This window comes from Pygocentrus nattereri, chromosome 23 (assembly GCF_015220715.1).
Source record: "Pygocentrus nattereri isolate fPygNat1 chromosome 23, fPygNat1.pri, whole genome shotgun sequence".
In the NCBI taxonomy this organism is placed as follows: domain Eukaryota; kingdom Metazoa; phylum Chordata; class Actinopteri; order Characiformes; family Serrasalmidae; genus Pygocentrus; species Pygocentrus nattereri.
Genome location: NC_051233.1, coordinates 3,732,547 through 3,756,344, shown reverse-complemented (window position 1 = coordinate 3,756,344; position 23,798 = coordinate 3,732,547). Strand labels below are relative to the sequence as shown.

The 23,798-nt window shown below is 42.7% G+C and overlaps 1 protein-coding gene across 2 annotated transcripts in view; it reads right to left on the bottom strand.

The window, feature by feature from the left end:
• The window catches only part of dcc (DCC netrin 1 receptor), a 419,056-nt gene that overhangs the window by 77,628 nt on the left and 317,630 nt on the right, over window positions 1–23,798 (bottom strand). For both annotated transcript variants that reach the window (XM_037533426.1, XM_037533427.1), the window contains exons 14-16: window positions 21,147–21,257; window positions 17,818–18,012; window positions 2,515–2,610 (exon numbers count right to left, since the gene is read on the bottom strand). In XM_037533426.1, coding sequence (XP_037389323.1) covers window positions 2,515–2,610; window positions 17,818–18,012; window positions 21,147–21,257 — 402 coding nt within the window. The remainder of the gene's footprint in view (window positions 1–2,514; window positions 2,611–17,817; window positions 18,013–21,146; window positions 21,258–23,798) is intronic.

The following is a 23,798-nucleotide window of genomic DNA, read 5'->3' as shown; positions in this document are numbered from 1 at the left end:
GCAGGCAAGCAGTGACATCACCATCAGTTAAAGGCCTTCGTAAGTGCTGCACAAAAACAGCCTTGAAACATCCAGATTCTTTAGAGCTGTCAAACTGCTCTGCAAATCATGGGACTGCAAGTCAGTGAATTGGACAAATAGCCAGTAATGCAATAAAAATGACAAATAAATTACACAGAAATAGGCTCATGTCCATTTACTGTAAAGCTGAACTATTTCTGTTTAACAGCAGACAATATTATTTTATAGCACATCCAGTGAGTGGCAGACAGAAACACTGCCGTTTTGAGGGCCGAATCAGGGAGTGACCGAGCTGAGTGACGCCTTCAACTAGCTGTGACGACAGACGAGAGACGACAGACCTTTAATTCAGGGTTTTCACTCCAGGTTTGGAGCCACTGCACTCTATAGTTCAGTGTTTCTCTCTGCTGTTCATTCAGACATTCAGTCTGTTATGTGTGTTAGTGTGTGTGTGTGTGTTAATGTGTGCATGTGTGTGTTAGTGTGTTAATGTGTCTGTGTCAGTGTGTGTGTAGGTGTGTTAGTGTGTGTTAATGTGTGTGTGTGTTAGAGTGTGTTAGTGTGTGTGTTAGCGTGTGTTAATGTGGGTGTGTGTGTGTGTTAGTGTGTGTATGTGTGTATGTGTTAATGTTTGTGTGTGTGTTAATGTATGTGTGTGTGTGTGTTAGTGTGCGTTACCGTGTGTGTACATGTGTGCTAGTGTGAGTGTGTATTAGTGTGTGTTAGTGTGTTTTACTGTGTGTGCATGTTAGTGTGTGTCAATGTTTGTGTGTGTATTAGTGTGTGTCTGTGTGTGTGTGTGTGTGTGTGTGTGTTAGTGTGTGCGTGTGGTGATGTGGGAGCAAAAGAAGAAAAAGGCACTAAAATAAACCAAAGAAACGTTTCTGCTTCCTGACCCGCACCTCAGAGACGACACGGACACCCAGAGCTAAAACACCGTTCACCTCACTCTCCTCTGCTGAACACTCCACCGAATTCAACCAAAACACAAACATGGCTCCGAGCCACAGGCTTTGATTTTATTCCGACAACGGCTGTGCAGGCAAACGAACGAGACACAGACACACGAGAGACAGACAGAGAGAGAGAGAGAGAAATGCAAAAGAAGAAAAGACTCAATCCCAGCAGGAAGTCTTGCAGGGCTTTCAGCAGCGTCTGTGCTGCTTCCTCGCTCTCTGCTCTGAGCTCATCACCTCGTTTCTCTCTGCGCTCAGTGGCACGGAGGTAAATGAGGACACAGTGGAGATGGAGAGACGTAGCTGCAGCTACACCTCACACTCAAAAGAAACCAGACTCCTAATTACTGAGTTAGGCTGCTTTAAAGGAGCCGTGCAACAAAAAATATAATTCACACACACACACTGTTCAAAATGAGAGGTCAGCTCAACTCATAATGACAGCAGGAGATTCCATGGCTTTTCTTGAGGACACCAGAGTTCACACAGCTCAAACTTCTTCAAAGAAGAGGTTTTTGGTTATGCATCTTTGTTAGGTAAATAAAACAAACTTGCTTTTTTATATTCAGCTTCGTCACCAACCAGGGCTCTTTCCATCACACAATCCTACTAGACATCCTTCCTCTTGGATACACACTTACGGATGGCTGTGGCATCACCGGGGCTCAAACTCATCAATCTCCTGTTGGGGTGACGGCTTAGTCCACTGCACCACTCAGGAACACCGGAAGCAGCTCAGATTTTGTGTTTAAAACGCTGGAGAAAATATTTGCTGTTTTAACTTTAAAGGATTCCGTCGTCTCGTGTGGTGCAACGGTCTAATGATTCATCCCATCCAACATCAGGAGGTTGTGAGTTTGAATCCCGGCAGTACCACAGCTGTCCATGTTTTGGAACGCAGCTACGGTGAATCCTAAACCATGTTAAGAAATCCACGCAGACTTAAGGAAGAGCTGGATGTGGCGTTGACCGTTGTGGGGAAGCATTTCTGTTCTATTGACTTCTAGTGTTTGTTAGCTCCAGCGCAAGAAGAAGCGAAAGTTGAACACCAAAGAGGCCTTGGCTGACCAGTGGCCTCTGGTGTGTGTTTGACTGATGATTACTTTAAGGTGGACCCACTGCTGACACAGGTGTTCGGCTTGTATAACTGCCAGAGAAAACCACTGATGACAGAACGGGACACTCCGAGGTAACCATCACCAAAGCCGACAGGTATAAATCCCCCCCAGCATTGGACTCAGGAGCAGTGGAACTGTGTTCTCTACAGTGATGGAGCTCCATGGGAACACCTTTGGGATGAGTTAGAGTGATCCAGAACTGACCATCCAACATCAGTACCTGACGCCACTAATGCTCTCGTGGCTGAATGCAACCAAATTCCTCACTTTTATTTTACAAAGTGTTCCTTTAAATCATGCAGCACCCGCCGGTCCTTGTCTGTTACATATGATGAGTGATAGGGTTTAAAAAATCAGATGGAACAGTCACTCAGCAAAAAGTGTGTGTTTGTGTGTGTGTGTGTGGGTGTGTGTGGTACCTGACATCGATCTGGTCACAGCACTTTCATACAGGGGCACTCCTTCTCCTGCATTATTGAAGGCCTTGAGGGAGATCACATAGTGTGAGCTGGGCTCTGTAAACAGAGAGAGAGAGACAGAGAGAGAGACACTGTTAATCACTGAAGCAGCACACAAACACAATAGTGGTGAAAAACACGGCTGTCAACAGTCTTTTGTGCAGCAAAGAAGTTTCTGGTGGGAGAAAAACCACCAAAATTAATCATCTGGTGAAGAAAGCACTGAGGCCCAGATGGAGAAACAAAAAGATGAGGAAGACGAGGAGGTGTGGAGGGAGGACGGTGCAATTAGTCAGCTGGGTTGCCAGATCCTATGAGCAGCGTGCTGCGTTTGGCAGGCGTTTCAGCTCCAGTTGTTCTCACAGTGTGGTGGGGGGTGCGTCAGGATGGCTCGGGCCTTTTAGCTAAAGCTCCAAACGTCATTTTCTTTAAACAAACGGGAAAAATCGTTTCTTTTCTGTTGTTAATATTAGGGTTACAATAGTCTTATTACAAACTGTGCCCTGTCCCCTTATTAGTCCCACAACGGGGAAATTCCACCTCCGTATTTACCCCATCCGTGAAGTGAACACACACACTAGGGGGCAGTGAACACACTTGCCCGGAGCGGTGGGCAGCCCTATCCAGGCCGCCCGGGGAGCAGTTGGGGGTTAGGTGTCTTGCTCAAGGACACCTCAGTCATGGACTGTCGGCCCTGGGGATCGAACCGGCAACCTTCCGGTTACAGGGCCAGTTCCCTGACCTCCAGCCCACGACTGCCTCAAACTATATAGTTTACTCTATAGTTGTCACGCATCCCTCAGGCTCTGCCGCTCACTCGGACTCCGTTTCCCAGACTCCTCTGGGAGATCACGCGACTCCTGTAACCTCTGACCTGCCTTCATGATCCACTCGCCTGAACACTAATTCGGGTCACCTGTGACGTAGGTCACGTGATATCTTTAGTATCTCCTAAAAGCCTGGGCTTTAGCTCAGACAGACTGCGAAGTATTGTGTCGTTATGGATCTACTGAGCATTTCATTGTTTATGTGCCTTTTTGTTTACGGCCTTTATGCCTGTTTATTCCGATTACGTCTTTTTGCTTAACCCCTTGGATTGTCTGCCTTTGGTTCTGTGACCGCGTTCTGACCTTTTGGACTGTATTCTGGACTTCGCTCTTTTGCCTCGCCCTTTGGATTGATTGCCTATGGTTATGTTTGTTTTCTGGCTGAGCTTCTTGGTTTGGACCCACGCCTGCTTTGTGACTACGACCTCGGGCTACGTCTCCATCAGAAAAGCCCCTCTTGATCATTTTACCGTGTGCGTCTGATTCAAACTGTGCCGTTACAATAGTGCACTAATTTGAGGCTCTACCATTTTGTAGTGGTGTCCGAAAACAGATCCACTGCACTCAAACAATCCCACAATGTACTGCAATAGGTTAAAAAACCTCCAGTCGTGGGCTGGAGGTTAGGGAACTGGCCCTTTGACCAGAAGGCCGCCGGTTCGATCCCCAGGGCCGACAGTACATGACTGAGGTGTCCTTGAGCAAGACACCTAACCCCCAACTGCTCCCCGGGCACTGTGGATAGGGCTGCCCACCGCTCCGGGCAAGTGTGCTCACTGCCCCCTAGTGTGTGTGTTCACTAGTGTGTATGTGGTGTTTCACTTCACGGATGGGTTAAATGCGGAGGTGAAATTTCCCCGCTGGTGGGATTAAAAATGTATCTTAAATAGCGTACAACCAATGCACCCTAGCGGATATGGTCAATGTTTAAAAACATCAGTGTGACTGAGAACAGTCCACCAACCAAAAAGATCAAGCCAATAGTGTCCTGGGGGCAGCGTCCTGTGACCACTGATGAAGGACTAGATCAGGGGTTGCAGCCCAAATGTATAGAAGATCCATTTTGTCCTTTCAACAAAAAGTAAACCACCTTGGGAGGCACGACAAGTTCTGTCCATTTTACCATCTTGACTGTAAATATGTCTCAGTACGCGCTGATGGATAAACGTATAATATAAACAAAAACCCAGATCTACTGTGCTCTGCTTTAAGCTGTAGCTCAGCTATAGCCACTTTTCTCGCATCTCTAGCAGGAAACTTTTCCACAAATTTAATAGTTTCTCGTAAAATTTCTCTTTTTCTGAGGCTGAAGTCGCTCCTCATTCACCAGCTTCTTGTTTGAATTTTCCCATTCTACCTTAAATGGTGCCTGAGTAGCCTGAATGTAGCTGCTGCATCATTTAAGGTGGAATGGGAAAATTCACACAAGAAGCGACTTTGGCTTTTTTTTTAGCTAATTTTTAGTGTTTGTCAGTTTCTTGTTTCAGATTAAGACAATCCGAAAAAAAAGGCCGCCTTATGCTTAATTGCTTATTTTTACTCATAATAACCAATCGAATGAATTCTGCACTTTCAGCTCACACTCCAGACTAAGAACATCCGAAAAGGTATCTGAGGTACAACTCGTTTGTTCTGTATAAGCAAAAAAAAATTAAAAAATTTTGCAGGCACTCGGTACATTTTTGTTCAAAAATGACCCAAAAAACTGATTTTTATTGGCATTTACATGTCAAACTGTGGTATATCTGAGCAGCTCAGGGTCTCCATGTGTGACTGTCTCATATAAATACTTTATAATTGCCATTTTAAACGTAATTGACCCAAAATCCCCCCCCAAAAAATCTAAAAATTCTGAGGCTTTTAAATCCCTAAAGCCCAGTCTGAGCAGGCCCTGCTCCTTCAGGGTAAATACAATAAATGCAAACATCGAAAGTTGGGAACTTGTTTGGAGCTGTTCTTGTTCTGACTATGCACTAATTCTCTCTCTGCCGACACGCATTGTTCTCTGAATCAAGACTAATTTAGAGGAAAGGCCAAGTAAATTCATTCCATTCCGATGCCAGAAACGGGAGAAAAGGAAAGACAAAGCTTATTGAAAGTGCGTATTCAGTATGGAGTCTGGCTGAGACAGTAAACACAGAAGTTCATTTTCTGATAATAAATTAGCCGCAGCTGTATAACTTCGCCTTTATGGACCATTCAGCTCACAGAGTCCTCCACACCATCACTCAAAACTATGGAACCAGTGCTTTCAATCACACCAAGCTGACTGGGCTGAAAACAAACACACTAAAATAACAATATTTCAGCCGTTCAGCTTCCCAGCTTTCAAAGAATTAGGGAGAAGCTGCTAAATAGGAGAGATCGATAGTGGCCAGAATGATAAACAGGCTGCAGATGAACCTGAATTAGCTGAGAAAGCTGGAGAGCATCCAGAGTGGAGTTAAAGTATCACTGATTTCTCCAAACAAAGATAATCTAATCTAATCTAATCTAATCGTATTTGTAATCATCTAATCATAATCATAGTCAATTCATATTGACAAAAAAGGTTCTAATGAAATAAACATCCAGAATAAAGTTAGAATGAAATGAATATCCAGAATGAAGTTCCAAAAAAATGAACATCCACAATAAAGTTATGGTAAAATTCATATCATAACCCTAAAAAGTTCTAATAAAACTGGAATCCATAATTCTATTAGTTCTAACACTCTATTAGAGCTCTAAATTTGAATCAAATTCATACTCACAAAATAACATATATTCTAATATATGTTATTAATTAATTCTAATTCTAATTCTAAATAATTTCTAACAGAAATCACAGACAGAAAAAAAAAGTTATGATAAAATTAACATCCAGAATGAAATGATAATAAAATTCATATTTACTAAAAGGTTCTAATAAAATCAACATCCAGAATAAAGTTATAATGCAATTAATATCCACAAAAGTTATGATCAAATTCATATTGTTAATAAGTTGTAATAAAATTAACACCCATAATTCTATTATTCCATCAGAACTCTAAATTCAAATCAAATTCATATTTACAAAAACGTTTTAATAAAATTAACACAGAGAATAAAGTTATTAAAAATTTACATCCAGAGAGAATATCTAATAAAATTCCTATTTCTCAAAGTGCAAGTTCTAACTAAATTAACACCCCCAATAACATTCTGATCAAATTAACCTCTAGATTGAAATTACAATAAAATTCATATTCCTAAAAAAGTTCTAATAAAATTAACATCCATAATTCTATTACTTCCAATACTTCTATTCTATTAGAATTCTAAATTCTAATCAAATGCATCAAAAGAAGATTCTAATCAGATTAATAACCAGAATGAAGTTCTACTAAAACATCCCAAAAAAGTTGTAATAAAATTACCATCAAGAATGAAATTATAATAAAATTCATATCCAGAAAAAAGTTCTAATAAAATGAACATCCAGAATGAAGTTCTAAAAAAATTCACATTCACTAAAATGTTCTGATAAAATTAACATCCAGAATAATTTCCGATAGGCAGGTTAAGCTCTAAAATGAAAACATAATAGAACTGATAAAATTACCACCTAAAGTCTAAAAATGTATTTCAAGTAATGATCTGACTGATTTTTAACTTGAAACGTTTTTCTAGCTTATGGTCCCTGAATCCGTGATGGAGGGTTAACAGAACAGTCTGTCCTACATTCTGTTAACTTACTTTAAAACTAAGTAAAATTCAAATTTGAAGGCGGATAAGATGAAATCGATCACGCAATCTCAGTAATATACTGTAAACTTACTGTTAGTCTACTCTGTAAGTTATTACTGAATAACTTCAATAATGATAATTATTAATATGACACACGTCACATGATCCCAAACTGAACGCTCCAGACTGTCTGCACTCTCCTCTTTGTCTTCTCTTCTATTCCTTTAAAGACTTTGCTTCTGAGACACAGCCTGTGCAATGCGGTTGCCATGGCAACCTGAGGATTCCATGTGAAATATTGATAAGGAACGTGGCCTCATGGTTCTCCTCTTTTTTTACGGAACAGGAGGAAGAGGTCAAATCATCTCAGCTCAGAGAGAGACAGAGAGAAGAAATGATGAAAATAAAGAGAGAGAGAGAGAGGGGGGGGCAGACAGAGAGAGAGGGACAGAGAGAGAGAGGGGGGGCAGACAGAGAGAGAGGGACAGAGAGAGAGAGGGGGGGGTTGAAATAGAGACACAGAAACAGAGAGGGAAAGAGAGAGAGAGAGAAAGGGAAAGGGAGAGAAAGACACAGATAGAGAGAAAGAGAGAGAGAGAGAGATAGAGACAGACAGAGAGAGAGAGAGACAGAGAGAGAGAGAGGGGAGAGAGAGAGAGAAAGTGAGACAGAGAGAAAGAGAGAGAGAGAGAGAGAGAGAGACAGAGAGAGAGAGAGACAGAGAGAGAGAGAGAGAGAGAGAGAGAGAGAAGAGAGAGAGAGAGAGAGAGAGACAGAGAGAGAGAGAGAGAGAGAGAGAGACAGAGAGAGAGAGAGAGACAGAGAGAGAGAGAGACAGAGAGAGAGAGAGAGAGAGAGAGAGAGAGACAGAGAGAGAGAGAGAGAGACAGAGAGAGAGAGACAGAGAGAGAGAGAAAGGGAAAGGGAGAGAAAGACACAGATAGAGAGAAAGAGAGAGAGAGAGAGATAGAGACAGACAGAGAGAGAGAGAGACAGAGAGAGAGAGAGGGGAGAGAGAGAGAGAAAGTGAGACAGAGAGAAAGAGACAGAGAGAGACAGAGAGAGAGAGAGAGAGAGAGAGAGAGAGAGAGAGAGAGGTGAGAGAGGAGAGAGAGAGAGAGAGAGACAGAGAGAGAGAGAGAGAGAGAGACAGAGAGAGAGAGAGACAGAGAGAGAGAGAGAGAGAGAGACAGAGAGAGAGAGAGAGAGACAGAGAGAGAGAGACAGAGAGAGAGAGAGACAGAGAGAGAGAGAGACAGAGAGAGAGAGAGAGACAGAGAGAGAGAGACAGAGAGAGAGAGAGACAGAGAGAGAGAGAGAGACAGAGAGAGAGAGAGACAGAGAGAGAGAGAGAGAGAGAGAGAGACAGAGAGAGAGAGAGAGAGACAGAGAGAGAGAGACAGAGAGAGAGAGACAGAGAGAGAGAGAGACAGAGAGAGAGAGAGAGAGACAGAGAGAGAGAGACAGAGAGAGAGAGAGAGAGAGAGAGAGACAGAGAGAGAGAGAGAGAGACAGAGAGAGAGAGACAGAGAGAGAGAGAGACAGAGAGAGACAGAGAGAGAGAGAGAGAGAGAGAGAGAGAGAGAGAGAGAGAGAGAGAGAGAGCTCTATAACTTCAGCTGATTTGATCTGAACACTCAAAGCTCCAGCTTTTGGATCGCTATGCTGACGTGTTTCAGCAGCACCTGAGTCAGAATCGCTCCTCCGGCACACTTTCCTTCAGCAGCCGTAAATAAGGCCTTATATTAAAAACAGCATTAATAAAATATTAGCATGCCTTAACACGGCGGCGCGTTTCTGTGTAAGAGCGCGCAGGAAGTCTTGCTGAAATTCATTACCCATTCATTATCGTCTTGCCGAGCAAGGGCTTCGTCTGAATATTAAAAGTCTGCAATTTGTTGTTGTCTCTTTTCACATGCTAATGGAGGCAGCCTGTTTCAAATTGAATTTACACCTCACTTGTTTTCCTGCCGCTTTTATTCAAATAACACGTTCTGATGCCAATAAAAATAAAATAAAGGGAGCTCCCCAACTGAAAAGCAGCCCGACAGGAGACATCAGTGAAGATAATGAACATGTTTATAGCATCAAACAATAAACTGACATCACACGAAATGATTCCTTTCTTTAACTTTAAGACCCGAGGCACATCAACAGAGGTGGTGATGATATGTTATGGTTCTTATGATAAATAAGAACATAATATCATTTATTCACTTACAAATTGCATGTGGCTGCTGTCGGAACAAAACCTCGTATGTCCAAGATGGTAACTTTACAGGAGAAGCAAAAAACCTACATTACTTTCAATGGAAGTCAATGGAACCAGAATTTTTCCCAAGTCAGTTTGGGTCATTTCTTTTACCCCGTTTAGCATGAAATTTGCAAACGATATTAAGGGCAACAGGAATATTCAAATCATGTCAAAAACTGAAAAATGACAGATATGGAGATATGAATGTTTTCCTCCACCAGCAGCGATATAGTGCAACCTGACTGTTGAGTGAGCGTTTCTTACTGTAATCTTTAGGGGGCAGTCGTGGGCTGGAGGTTAGGGAACTGGCCCTGTGACCAGAGTGTTGCCGGTTTGATCCCCAGAGCCGACAGTCCATGACTGAGGTGTCCTTGAGCAAGACACCTAACCCCCAACTGCTCCCCGGGCAGCCTGGATAGGGCTGCCCACCGCTCCAATTTACACTCATGTAAATGTTTAATTTATAGACAAATTATACTGTGCTACTGTGCATATGACGCATGTCATATGTGATAATAAAGCATTATACAAGGTCCGGCCAAGCGAGCTGATTATTTCTGCTGTTATTTAGGCATAACATCACGTTTTTAATAAACACTGTATCGCTCTGCTGAGACGCCGTTGCTAAGCAACGACTCTGACAGCTGTAGGAGACGCTCGAGCCATTTGAACGTTTTTACTTCTTACTTTGCCACAAACAGAAAACGGACACTGTTAAGATCACATCTGACCGACAGCCGATTTGGTCCGACTCTGAAGACGAGACGACACTAAATTCCCAAACTGTCGTCACCACTGAGCAGCTTTTCAGTCGCAGCTGTGACAGAAGAACAGCTGAACAACCTGGAATCAGCCAGAAATGAACCCAACACCATTCGCCAAACTAAACGGGCTGTAAGAAGCTTTACAGACCGGCTGGAACAAAACAACATTAATACTGATCTGGACAAACTGAGCTGAACCTGATATTGGGTCAGTTTTACGGCTCAGTCTGATTTGGTCCAACTCTGAAGATCAGACACGTCTGGCGAATGGTGTTGGGTTCATTTCTGGCTGATTCCAGGTTGTTCAGCTGTTCTTCTGTCACAGCTGCCGACGCCAAACAGAGTAAAACTCCCTCCCTTGTGATAAAATCACTGTAATGCGCAGCCTCAAGGGGCTTACTGCTGTTATGAAATGAATGGTAAAATACAAACCTTTTCAGAAAGTAACGTGTTGCTATTAATAACAATTAACATAAAAAAGTATTCTACCGAGAAACGCAGGTCATTTCGAATACGCTATCGTTATTAAGCGACCACTGACTGCGGAGAAGATTTCTTCACTCATCGCTGTATATTGCATTTACTTTTATGGCATTTGGCTGACGCTCTTATCCAGAGCGACTTACAATTTGATCGTTTTACACAGGGAGGCCAAGGTGGTGTTAGGAGTCTTGCCCAAGGACCCTTATTGGTATAGTGTAGGGTGTTTGCCCTGGTCGGGGATTGAAGCCCAGTCTACAGCGTAGAAGGCAAAGGTGTTAACCACTACACTAACCAACCAACCATTAAACATTGCAGCTGTTTAATAAATGTTTTTACCTTTTTGTTGTATAACAGTGAACATAAGATATCACAGCACTGTTTAATACAAACACTTTCACTTTATAAGTACTTTTTGTTCGCAAAATTCCCACTGAGAGTCTTATTTAGCAGCAATCCAGTGGGCCCCTCTTCTCACACCGGGGCTGAATCTCAAACGGCTCCCTGCTCCCTACGTAGTGCACTATGTAGGAATTTGAATACTGGATTCTGCAGCCCAACAGAGCAAAATACAGCTAAGAAACAGCCATTTGGGTCTCAAACACACTCAATAAGAAATGCACTGTTTGGCTGTAGAGGCTAGAATTCCTAAACTTTCATAGCTAGCACAATATGTAGGGAGTACAGAGGTGTTTGGGATTCGGCCTGGGTTTGACAGGACTTCTGAACAAACATGAACATTCGAAGTGTGTAATCCCTGCCGTTTTACACTCAATCATAAAATAGCAAGACATTAAAGTGAGGGCGCCCCTGGTGAAATTACGCTCTGCTGATTTTCTAAGTGAAAAGAAATGAACATAAACCGACATGAAAGTTCTGCAGTGGTTCTCACTGTTACTGAAAGATCTTGCAGGGGAAAAAGGAAACATCGTGCCGTGTTATCCCTAATCACATCTTTAGCAGGGGTCAGTGAAAGGTCATGTGCGACGAACAGCGGAACCTTAAATTAACAATAAGGCAGATCTAATATAAACTCAGCCAAGCTGCAGTCTGTGCAGAGATAAGCCCCAATCGTTTACTGCCTTTATTTGCAGTCTTAAAAGCTTAGTTGAAGCCAGACACACACACACACACACACACACAACCTGGCACTCACACACACAAACATGCGTGCACACACTCACTTCTTCACACATTCCCTCTCTCTCTTTGCAGTGTTTATATTTGAAATGAAAGATGTAAATGGATTTTACAGTTGCTCTCAGACTTAAGAGCGTCCACACAACTCGCACAGTGACCGGCTGAGGGTGTGTTGTCATGTTATCCCTACGTGTGAAAAGATATAGAGAGTTGTCAAAAATAAACCCATCCTATTCTTGCGCTCAACGAGTCCAGTTGTGACCAATTTACGGATAGAACATGTGGTGAAGCATAAACAGATGTTTACATGAAATGCTTATAACATCCTAACATGATAGAAATGTGGTAATAAATAAAAAATATCAGTAACAGTCGTTTCATTTAAACCTTTCAATTGTGTTTGCATAGATAACTTCAGGTAGCAATTTAGAGCAAAGCTCTTTAAAATTATGTCGACCTTTATTAACATGAGATATTCTGAAGTAATGACAAGAACTTTTGTAAGTTGCTCTGGATAAGAGCGTCTGCTAAATGCCATAAATGTAAATGTAAATGTAAATGTTTCCACTGAGATTCAGCTACAGGTGGAGATAAATCAATGGCACTACACAGCAGTGAGTGTTTACATGCACCTAATAATCCGATAAGTTCAGAAAATCAGATTTTGTCAGTAATCTGATCGTGTTTACATGCGCGTGAGTAATCAGAAAGTGGAGAAACTCCAGGTCTACATGAGTCAGACAGTAATCAGATAACAGGGAAACTCCAGGTCTATATGAGTCAGACAGTAATCAGATAATGGGGAAACTCCAGGTCTACATGAGTCAGACAGTAATCAGATAGTGGAGAAACTCCAGGTCTACATGAGTCAGACAGTAATCAGATAGTGGAGAAACTCCAGGTCTACATGAGTCAGACAGTAATCAGATAATGGGGAAACTCCAGGTCTACATGAGTCAGATAGTAATCAGATAGTGGGGAAACTCCAGGTCTACAGGAGTCAGACAGTAATCAGATAGTGGGGAAACTCCAGGTCTACATGAGTCAGACAGTAATCAGATAATGGGGAAACTCCAGGTCTACATGAGTCAGATAGTAATCAGATAACGGGGAAACTCCAGGTCTACATGAGTCAGACAGTAATCAGATAACGGGGAAACTCCAGGTCTATATGAGTCAGACAGTAATCAGATAATGGGGAAACTCCAGGTCTACATGAGTCAGATAGTAATCAGATAACGGGGAAACTCCAGGTCTACATGAGTCAGACAGTAATCAGATAACGGGGAAACTCCAGGTCTATATGAGTCAGACAGTAATCAGATAATGGGGAAACTCCAGGTCTACATGAGTCAGATAGTAATCAGATAGTGGGGAAACTCCAGGTCTATATGAGTCAGACAGTAATCAGATAATGGGGAAACTCCAGGTCTACATGAGTCAGATAGTAATCAGATAGTGGGGAAACTCCAGGTCTATATGAGTCAGACAGTAATCAGATAATGGGGAAACTCCAGGTCTACAGGAGTCAGACAGTAATCAGATAGTGGGGAAACTCCAGGTCTATATGAGTCAGACAGTAATCAGATAATGGGGAAACTCCAGGTCTACATGAGTCAGATAGTAATCAGATAACGGGGAAACTCCAGGTCTACATGAGTCAGACAGTAATCAGATAACGGGGAAACTCCAGGTCTACACGAGTCAGACAGTAATCAGATAATAGGGAAACTCCAGGTCTACACGAGTCAGACAGTAATCAGATAATGGGGAAACTCCAGGTCTACAGGAGTCAGACAGTAATCAGATAATGGGGAAACTCCAGGTCTACACGAGTCAGACAGTAATCAGATAGTCGGGAAACTCCAGGTCTACAGGAGTCAGACAGTAATCAGATAACGGGGAAACTCCAGGTCTACATGAGTCAGGCAGTAATCAGATAATGGGGAAACTCCAGGTCTACACGAGTCAGAATGTAATCAGATAATGGGGAAACTCCAGGTCTACACGAGTCAGACAGTAATCAGATAGTCGGGAAACTCCAGGTCTACATGAGTCAGACAGTAATCAGATAATGGGGAAACTCCAGGTCTACATGAGTCAGAGAGTAATCAGATAACGGGGAAACTCCAGGTCTACATGAGTCAGACAGTAATCAGATAATGGGGAAACTCCAGGTCTACATGAGTCAGACAGTAATCAGATAATGGGGAAACTCCAGGTCTACACGAGTCAGACAGTAATCAGATAGTAGAGAAACTCCAGGTCTTCATGAGTCAGACAGTAATCAGATAGTAGAGAAACTCCAGGTCTACATGAGTCAGACAGTAATCCGATATTGGAGAAACTCCAGGTCTTCATGAGTCAGACAGTAATCCGATATTGGAGAAACTCCAGGTCTACATGAGTCAGACAGTAATCCGATATTGGAGAAACTCCAGGTCTACATGAGTCAGACAGTAATCCGATATTGGAGAAACTCCAGGTCTACTTGAGTCTACAGCTCTCTTTATGAGATTTATCAGGATTTCCAGGCCTTAATCTGATCTAGGAAATCAGAGTGTGCTGTTTACCTCCACTTCAGTCAGATAACTGCTTAACGTGAATTATGATTGGATTATTACATGCATGTAAATGTACTCCATGACTAATGTAGACGTCTGTTTTATAAGCCAGCACTTTGATAATGCTCCTTGCATTTTCACCATGGTAGACAGCAATGTTAGAATCAAGCTAGCAGCGTTAACTCTGTGCAATACGCGAACTTTACGTAATCTCTAGGTTAAATATGGACATTTTAAGCTCGTAACAGGCTTCGCTATGTGCCTGAGTTTTCCAGTAATGCATTATTTAAAGGCTTGAACTTTGAGGCCTGTTTTAGAGTAGTGCTAGTCTGTTGGCTGGTTAGTTTTCTGTTGACCTCAGTAGCGGACTGAGGTCAACAGAAACTGAGGGCAGAATCCAGTTATAAAGAGCATATTTTGTGTAAACTACTTGCAGTGAGTCTGTTAGGAGAAAACAGTGATGGTCAACTGACAGTTCATCATTTGGTTCATGGGCAGATTTCAAATCTAACATCTGGGCTTTCTGAAGGAGTCACATTCACATGACTATTAAAGCTGTGCACCATTCATGCTTGCAGCACTGCTCTTCTTGCATTCATTGTATCTTCGCTTGTCTTTACTGATGTTGTTCCAGAACCCCTAAGCCTCAAAACAACTTTTAAAGCAAGGGCACTTTCTTTGACTTCACAAAAAACGGAAAAACTGTAAAAAAACAGTCAATGTCCGTTTTTTGAAGGAAATAAGGTGAAATTTTAGACCATTTTCATGTAGTTATTCATTCTTTATGTAGTAATTTATACTTAAAAAAGACCTTTCCTCCCTTCATTTTATTCAACTCATCCACCTTGGAGACCACCTGGCTAGTGGTCCCAGGTAATTTGTCTTGAGACTACTGACATGGACTATATTAGACTGCTTAATATCCAGTCGGCCTCCAAAAACAGTCTTTTTGAGCTTCCTGACTGACCTCGAAGTGGACATTGCTCATTCTGGACAATTGCATTCACAGCCACCGCTGAACATGCCTATTAGTTAGCAGAGACAAATCCATTTCCTCAGACTGTAACACACACACACACACACACACACACATATACACACACATATACACTCACACATGTGCATGGTCTGGCAGGCAGAGATAAAGTCAGCCCAGACATTTCCCATTAGCCTCCTGTGAGCAGTGAGTGTGTGTGTGTGTGGTGTAAATTAGCCTTGAGCAGCCATTCAGTTTCGTCCAATACAGCCCCTCCAGTCCAGTACACTGCTTTAGGTCCAACGCAGCCCTCTAGGTTAGTCTTGAACACAAAAGAAGTCGTGGCATGACCGCTCAATCCCAACACAAAGACCCTACAGATTACGCTCTCAATAGGGTCCGACAGCTGCCCAACCGCCAAACATTCACTTCACAAATTACTTCTGCTTCTACTCAACACCTTCTAACATCAGATCCATGACATCTTTTCACTGCTTCTCTTTTCAGTCTGTTAGACACTGTTAATAATAGCAGATGGAAAACAGACACATTAATAATACTGTCTGTAGGATGCGAAGAGCTACCTGTATAAAGCTGTGTCTATGTTTTACAGCAGGGAGGACTGACTTAGGAGACTTCTGGCCCATTTCCCAGACCCAGATTAAACCTAAGCCTACAATAAATCGGATTTTTAATGGTGAAACACTACTAGCGCTGCAATTCGGTCCAACACTGGCCATCTGTTTCAACACAATCTAAAAAGGAGACTGGACAATTTGAAAAACCTAACCAACACTAAATCTCTTGTAAGCATGTCGACTCGCATCATACAAGTGTGCTGCAGTAGTTTCTAGAGTGAGACTGTCCGGTTTAAAGACACAGAGACACTTAAAGACACTTTAATTTGCAGTCGGACCAAAACCTCATATCTCCAAAAGTGTAACTTTACAGGAGAAGGGAAAAACATACTCTACTTTTAATGTAAGTCAATGGAACCAGAATTTTTTCCAAGTCATTTTGGGCCGTTTCTTTTGGTTAGTTGATCATGAATTTTACAGACAGTGTCAAGGGCAACAGGTGTTTTCAAATTATGTCAAAAACTGAAATACAACAAAAATGGAGATGTTTGTCCCAACAGCAGCGTTTTCCTTGTGTCAGCTGGCGACTGTAGAAGGGAAGCAGGTAGCTAAACGATACTGTTATCATGACGAGTCTCAAGCCTAACCATGTATCTGTAGCAACTGTCTTCAATTCATCATTAACAAAGAAGAAAACTGCTCAAACAACAGCAACGGCTCGTCAGATGACGCAGACAAGCTAAAAATTTAAGTTAGCAAAGTAATCTGTTATTTACAGTACTGTGGGAAAGTTTTAGGCATCGAAGCACATTTTTAAACAACTGACCTCAGCAGTGAGTTTATCAGAACATACATTAGAATAAAGTCACATTCATAATTCAAATAAACAGAAAAACTATGAAAAGTAAGAAGAATTTCTCGGGTCCATATTTTTCCTTGACACCTTCACAGCCGCCACAGAGACTCGTTAATATCATCAATTACATCATGAGCTCAATTTACTGAGCACTGATTGGTCAAACCAGGAGCTGCTTTTTAACTACATATACTGGGCTTCCTCGAGGAGCGGCTTGGAAATGGGTAAACAAAACACAATCACATCCAGAAAATCACTATTTATTATACATATATATATATATATATATATATATATATATATATATATATATATATATATATATATATATATATATATATATATATATGTATGTATAAAATCATTACATTTATGGCATTTGGCTGACGCTCTTATCCAGAGCGACTTACAATTGCATCATTTTACACAGGGAGGCCAAGGCGGTGTTAGGAGTCTTGCCCAAGGACTCTTATTGGTATAGTGTAGGGTGGTTACCCAGGTGGGGATTGAACCCCAGTCTACAGTGTAGAAGGCAGAGGTGTTAACCACTACACTAACCAACCACTCATTGTTAATTAATATTCTATAAATCTTGTTTATTGAAATATTAACACTTTTCTCAGCAAATAAACACAAACTACACAAATAAATAGATTTTGAAAATATGTTTTGGGTGCCTAAAACTTACGCACAGGACTGTATTTGCATAGTGAACGGTGGGTATTTGTAGACAGAGTATCCTGTATGTTTGAAAGAACACTAATGAATTAATTCTGATACTGTGCTACAGAAAACCGCATAACTTAATAAACAACGTATGAAACTCTAGTGTTAGACTAGAAAGGCCCTTTAAGGACTGCATTCATGGATCAGCTAAAGTGAAGAGAAATACTGCTTTGGAAAGGCAAGAAAGCTGGTCAGCAAAAAGGCAGCCCTGCCCAGGCGCTGTGATCTGATGTTATTCCATTTTTAAACCCACGAAACGGTGAAGAGAACTGTTCATAAGCCGAGGGCCAGGCGTCCCAGAAGGGGAGTTGATCTCCACCCATCAGGCCAGGCCTTTAAGCTTATTGAGGTTTGTGTTTAGTGAAAGCAATTGTTGTTGACCACTCACCCAAGTTTTCGATAGAGTAGTATCGCTGCTTACTGTCCACTCGAACCGTCTCAGCATAAGGGCTGCCAACCCCATATCCAATGATGTAGCCCCTGACCAGAATGTTGGGGTTCAGCGGGGGTGTCCAGCTCATGATGATGCTGTTGGGGAGTGGACGGACATGCAGAGAGCTCGGCTGGTTCGGGACCTGAGTTTCTGTAGAGAATAAAGACATTTTGCTGGGACAAAATATAACAGTCAGTTCTGACCACACGGTCTGATGGCCTGTAAAGCATTCAGGGCTGTTTAATCTGATAACAGCATTTTCTTTATGTTTTTAGACCACTGACCGACAGAGGCTCAAGGACAGCAGGGATAACTTTAACAATTCTTTACTTTCTTGGCAACTGACATAAACCTACATAGTTAATTTTTAAGTATGCATAAAAAATCGAGGTGAACTGACATCAAAATGGGAAATCTTTATGACAGCCGATGCTGGGTGGAATCAGATAGTCTAAAAGTTTGTGGGCTTATGTCAGTTGTCGTGAAAGGCTTATGAAGGACACATGCAGCCTTGCAAATGGTGCCCTTCAGTCAAGTGTTGCCAGATATTCTGTGTATAAATTACAGCAATACGAACATGGAATATTCTGTAATGCTCTATTCACTAGCAGTTATTATTGCTAATAAACAGGGCTATTATTTCCATTATTACACTATACCAATAACATTTACGCCATTTAGCAGATGCTTTGATCCACAGCGACTTACAATTTGATCATTTAACACAGGAAGGTGAAGGTGGTGTTAGGAGTCTAGCCCAAGGACTCTTATTGGTATACTGTAGTGTGCCTGCCCAGGCGGGGGATTGAACCCCAGTCAGTGATAGCACGCCTCAGCTTTGAAGCTAAGACTCTTAAGGTGGAATTTTCCACCTCACCTTAAATGGCACAGGAGTTACATTCTAGGGCCCATGAGGCATTTGCGGAGATGTTGCTGATTCCAAACTAGACGCGGACAATTTTATTGCCTTAAATTCACATAATTATATGCATAAAATGGGCTCGAGCTTGAGGTGTATCCACAGTCTCACTGCAAGGCTTCCTACATGCGGTTGTGTCCAAATAGCTGAATGACTATCTCTGACTTGGCATTATGGCACGCGTCCATCCCCTGGGTCCCGATGACGGCAGCGAGAGCCTTCTGTAAGACGGGGCCCAAACCTCGAGCAAGGACAAACCCCGGCAACCCCTCCTGGGCGCTGCTTTCGGCCACTTTAGTTTAAAGTTCAAACACAAACAAACCAAACAAACCCAAAGGCACACTGGACACTTTTCAGTTGCTTCGAACTAGACGTTTCAGTCCTTTTCTCCAAGCTAAGGTTTTCAGCTCTTCAGTCTTTTCATTCACCCATCCATCCTTCTCCGTCCGGGTAGCGGGGGGGTGCTGGAGCCTATCCCAGCAGTCTTCGGGTGAAAGGCAGGATACACCCTGGACAGGTTGCCAGTCCATCGCAGGGCAGACAGACACAGACAGTCACTCACACCAAGGGGCAATTTAGCAAGTCCATTTGGCCTGACTGCATGTCTTTGGACTGCGGGAGGAAACCGGAGAACCCAGAGGAAACCCACGCAGACACGGGGAGAACATGCAAACTCCACACAGAGAGGACCCTGGCCGGGGAATCGAGCCCAGGCCCTCCTTGCTGTGAGGCGACAGTGCTACCCACCGTGCCACCGTGCCGCCCCTTTTTCATTCATCTCTCTCTGATTAATGTGCAGTATCTGCTGATGATGGTTGGTACAAGTGCAATACATACGCACGTTCTGTGAAATATCTGTAATTATTACTGTGCAATATCTACAATTTCTGTGCGATATCCAGTCATTACCTGCTCAGAAATGTGCAATATCCATACAACTGCGTGTGTAAACTGTACATTTGTATAGTTTCTTAATTCTATTTTTATTTTTTTATATTTTTATGTGAACAGACGCCTTGTTTATTTATTTATTTCTATAGTATATCTTATATTTAGTATTTTCTATGATGCACATCTTTGTCTACTTACTGCTCTTTATCTGCTTACTGTGTATTCTGCTGTAACAATGTAAATTTCCCCCAGTGGGATAATAAAAGTCTATCCTATCCTATCCTATCCTATCCTATTGTATCCTATCCTATCGTATCCTATCGTATCCTATCCTATCCTATTGTATCCTATCCTATCCAATCCTATCCTATCCTATCCTATCCTATCTCTGTTCCCTCTCTGCTCTTTTTTTAACCAATCAGTCCAGTCCAGAACGGAACAAGAGGTTGTTGCTCCGCCTCCCCGTCACCACCCCCACTCCACACCTTGACAACCTGGGTTGAACGTAAGGCAACTTAAAGTGGCCTCACTGCAGGATCATAGGCGGCACTCAGGAGGTGGGGCTCGGGACTCGCACGCTGTCCCCGTCTGGGTTTGTCCTCGCTTGGAGTTTGGGCGCTGCCTTCCTGCCAGCTCTCGCGGCCATCATCGCGGCACGGGGGACGCGTGCATGCCAAAGGCAGACATGTAGATTCTCATGTAAGCCAGTTACAAATCAACCAAAATCAAGGAAAGCAAGTAAGAGAGGAAGATTCATTCAGCGATAATGGACCAGCCTAGACTGACTATCGTTGCCATGATGGCATCTCAGCCATAAAACACTGTGTCTTCACTTTCTCAAGCAGGATACATGATATTCCAATGGGATAGATTTGTAAAACTAGTGTAGCCCAAGCTCGAGCTAATCCGCCCCTGCAGATGACTGCTGATGTGTGCTATCAAAATCATCTGTGTGGCCTCTGGCTCGAGCCAAAAGGCTTCTGTTAGTGTTTTAGACTCAGTTACTCATAGCCATATCACTCTCACTCGGCACGCCGCTCTCGACTGGTCGCTGGAACAGCCCTGGCATCGCCTGCGCTTGCTAACACACTTATGAGAACAGATTGGCAGCGGTGGCGTCCAAAAGGGCCCTGGAAGATGAAGGGGAATTGGAAGCGGCCCAGAACAGCTGCTTTGTGATCAGTATGAAAGCTCGGCTCGCTCTTAGGCTGGGGCTAAAAGCGGCTGGCCGGCCGGCATCAGCACCGCTAGGCTAGGCTCCTCTGCCCGTTGAAATGCGCGCATGGCAGAAGTGGGCCGGCCGTCCCAGCGTAAATATTTAATCAGCTTACATGTGCTGAGGGGGTGGGGGAGGGGCTAATGTATGTTCTGTTAATGGGTTTTCGCGTAGCCTCCGGGAGTTAGTGTGAGCATCTGGGATGCTAAAGCAGGAAACCAGGATGTGTTTTGTGTGTGTTTATTTAATCTCGCTCACCATCGAGGTCGTTCTCCGGAGTTTCGGCTGTGAACCATTCACTGCTTGGACCAGTGCCATTGACTGTCATGGCTGCCACTTGGAAGCTGTACTGGCTGCCTTTTTCCAGCCCTGTGAATGAGAGAGAGAGAGAGAGAGAGAGAGAGAGAGAGAGAGAGAGAGAGAGAGAGAGAGAGATGGTAAAGAGAAGAAGAGATAAAGAGGGAGAAGAAGAGAGTGAGAGAGGAAGAGAGAGAAAGAGAGAGAGAAAGAGAAAGAGAGTGAGAGAGGGAGAGAGAGAGAGAGAGAGAGAGAGAAGATGGTAAAGAGAAGAAGAGATAAAGAGGGAGAACAAGAGAGTGAGAGAGGGAGAGAGAGAAAGAGACAGAGAGAGAAAGAGAAAGAGAGTGAGAGAGTGAGAGAGAGAGAGAGGGAGAGAGAGAGATGGTAAAGAGAAGAAGAGATAAAGAGGGAGAACAAGAGAGTGAGAGAGGGAGAGAAAGAGAGAGAGAGAGAGCGAGAGAAAGAGAAAGAGTGAGAGAGGGAGAGAGAAAACAAGGAGCAGAGAGAGATAAGAGAGCAATAAAGAGAGAGTGAGAACGCAAGAAAAAAGCAGCATGAGAGACAGTTAAAAACGAGAAGGAAAGAGAAAGAGAAAGAATGAGAGAGCATATGAAAGAAAAAGAAAGAGACAAAAAGTGACAGAAAGATAGATGGAAAGAGATAAAGAGAGAGCAAAACAGGGATAAAAAGAACGAGTGAGAGAGGGGGTGAAAGAAAAAGAGAAAGGTGTAAAGAGAGAGTGAAACGAAAGAAGAAGCAGCACGAAAGAGAGAGAAAGATAAGGAGCAAGAATGATGGATGAAAAGAGAAAGAGAGAGAGAACGAGCAAGCGAGTGCACGAGAGAGAGACAGAGAGAGAGAGAGAGAAAAAAGAAAAAAGAGACAGATTGAAAGAGAGAAAGGGAAAGAGAGAGAGAAGGAAAGAGAAACGAGAGAGAGAGAGAGGGGGAGAGGGAGGGAAAGAGAAAAGAGAAAGAAGGATGCATAAAAAGAGATGCAGAGAAAGCAAGAGGAGAGAGCGAGAGAGCGAGGGAGCGAGGGGAAGAAGAGAAAGCGGATGACGAAGAGATAACGAAGCCAGCGCGAGAGATTAGCATGCAGGATTGTAATTAGTAAACACCATCATTCAAGGCGAGAAGGTAAACAAGGTCTCGCGGCCTCATCTCGACAGATCACTGTGCATTTCCATCATCGACTCGGATACAAAGCAGCAATTATTCCGGCGGGGCACGCTCGTCTCTGAATACCCCAGAGTGTCAGGAATTAGCATAGCGCACGCGAACGCCACCGTGAAATGAATCCCTTCGGAAATGGAAACTTAGCAAGATATCATCAAGGGAATAATGGAAATGAATATTATATTCATCCAAATTCAGAAATCCCTATTCAAATAAACACCGGCGCATCAGAATGAGCTCGTGTCTGTCAGAGACGCTGGCCTCTCTCACAGCCTCGCGGCTACGGCTAAGACAACAAATCCTGTTTGTGTCTGTATGCTATGTGCCTGACCTCCTTAAGATGCATGGAATTCTGGCTGAGGGAAGATCAAATGACAGCCGAGCGCTAACCTTCCACATGGATTATACTGACGGCGTTACGATGGACTGGAATAAAAAACGGGTTCTAAGCTATTAGAAAGTGATACCTTGGCAAAAATTACATGTCAACAAACTACTGCATGTTGTTGGAACCTCTTTTTGCCGTTCTCCTTCAGTCGGAATTGTTTCTTTCAGATTTATAGGGATAAAGGAACGTCGCATATGGGAAGAGAGGCTTGTAATGCAAAGAAACAAGTAAACAGTGGAAGGAAGACGCACCAAACAGAAACACACCCAGGACACTCAAACCAGGTCAGCTCCGAATCGGAAGTCTGGAGAGGCCATGAGCTGTTGCTAGAATTTTCTGGATTGTTATCTTGAGATAACACGTTAATTTTATTGTGATCTCAAGATAACAACTTTGTTATCTTGAGATCACAAGATAATCAATGTATTGTTTAGACAACTTTGTTATCTCAAGATAATAAGACAATCAACTTGGTATTTCAAGATAAGAACAGTTATCTTAAGATCACAAGATATTTAACTTTATCTCAAGATAACAAGACAATTAACTTTTTATTTCAAGATAGGAACTTAATTACCTCAAGATCACAAGTTTGTTAAATAATTAATATAACTTCGTTATATTGAGATAAGAAGATAATTAACTTGTTATCGCAAGATAACATCCCAGAACATTATAACTACCTCATGGCCTCTCTGGATGTATGTAAAGATAGAAACACTGGTTTAGATCCATGCATCTGGATGTAAAGGGGATATAAAGCAAGCGGTGGACATCCTGACCAGTCGCAGACGGGTTGCAGGTGTTTTGATGAACCAAAGTGTTTAGAAGACCCAACAAACACAAACAACTTTGGACGGAAATCATACAAGCTGACCTTTACTATGTTACACTGTAGGAGACAGGATAAAACACCAGCTGCCCTTTACATTACGTGAAGCTTTCATGATGAATGGACCAATAGAGACTTTCCCTTATATAGCAGCAATATGATGTCATATATGCCCTGCGATGGACTGGCGACCTGTCCAATGTGTATCCTGC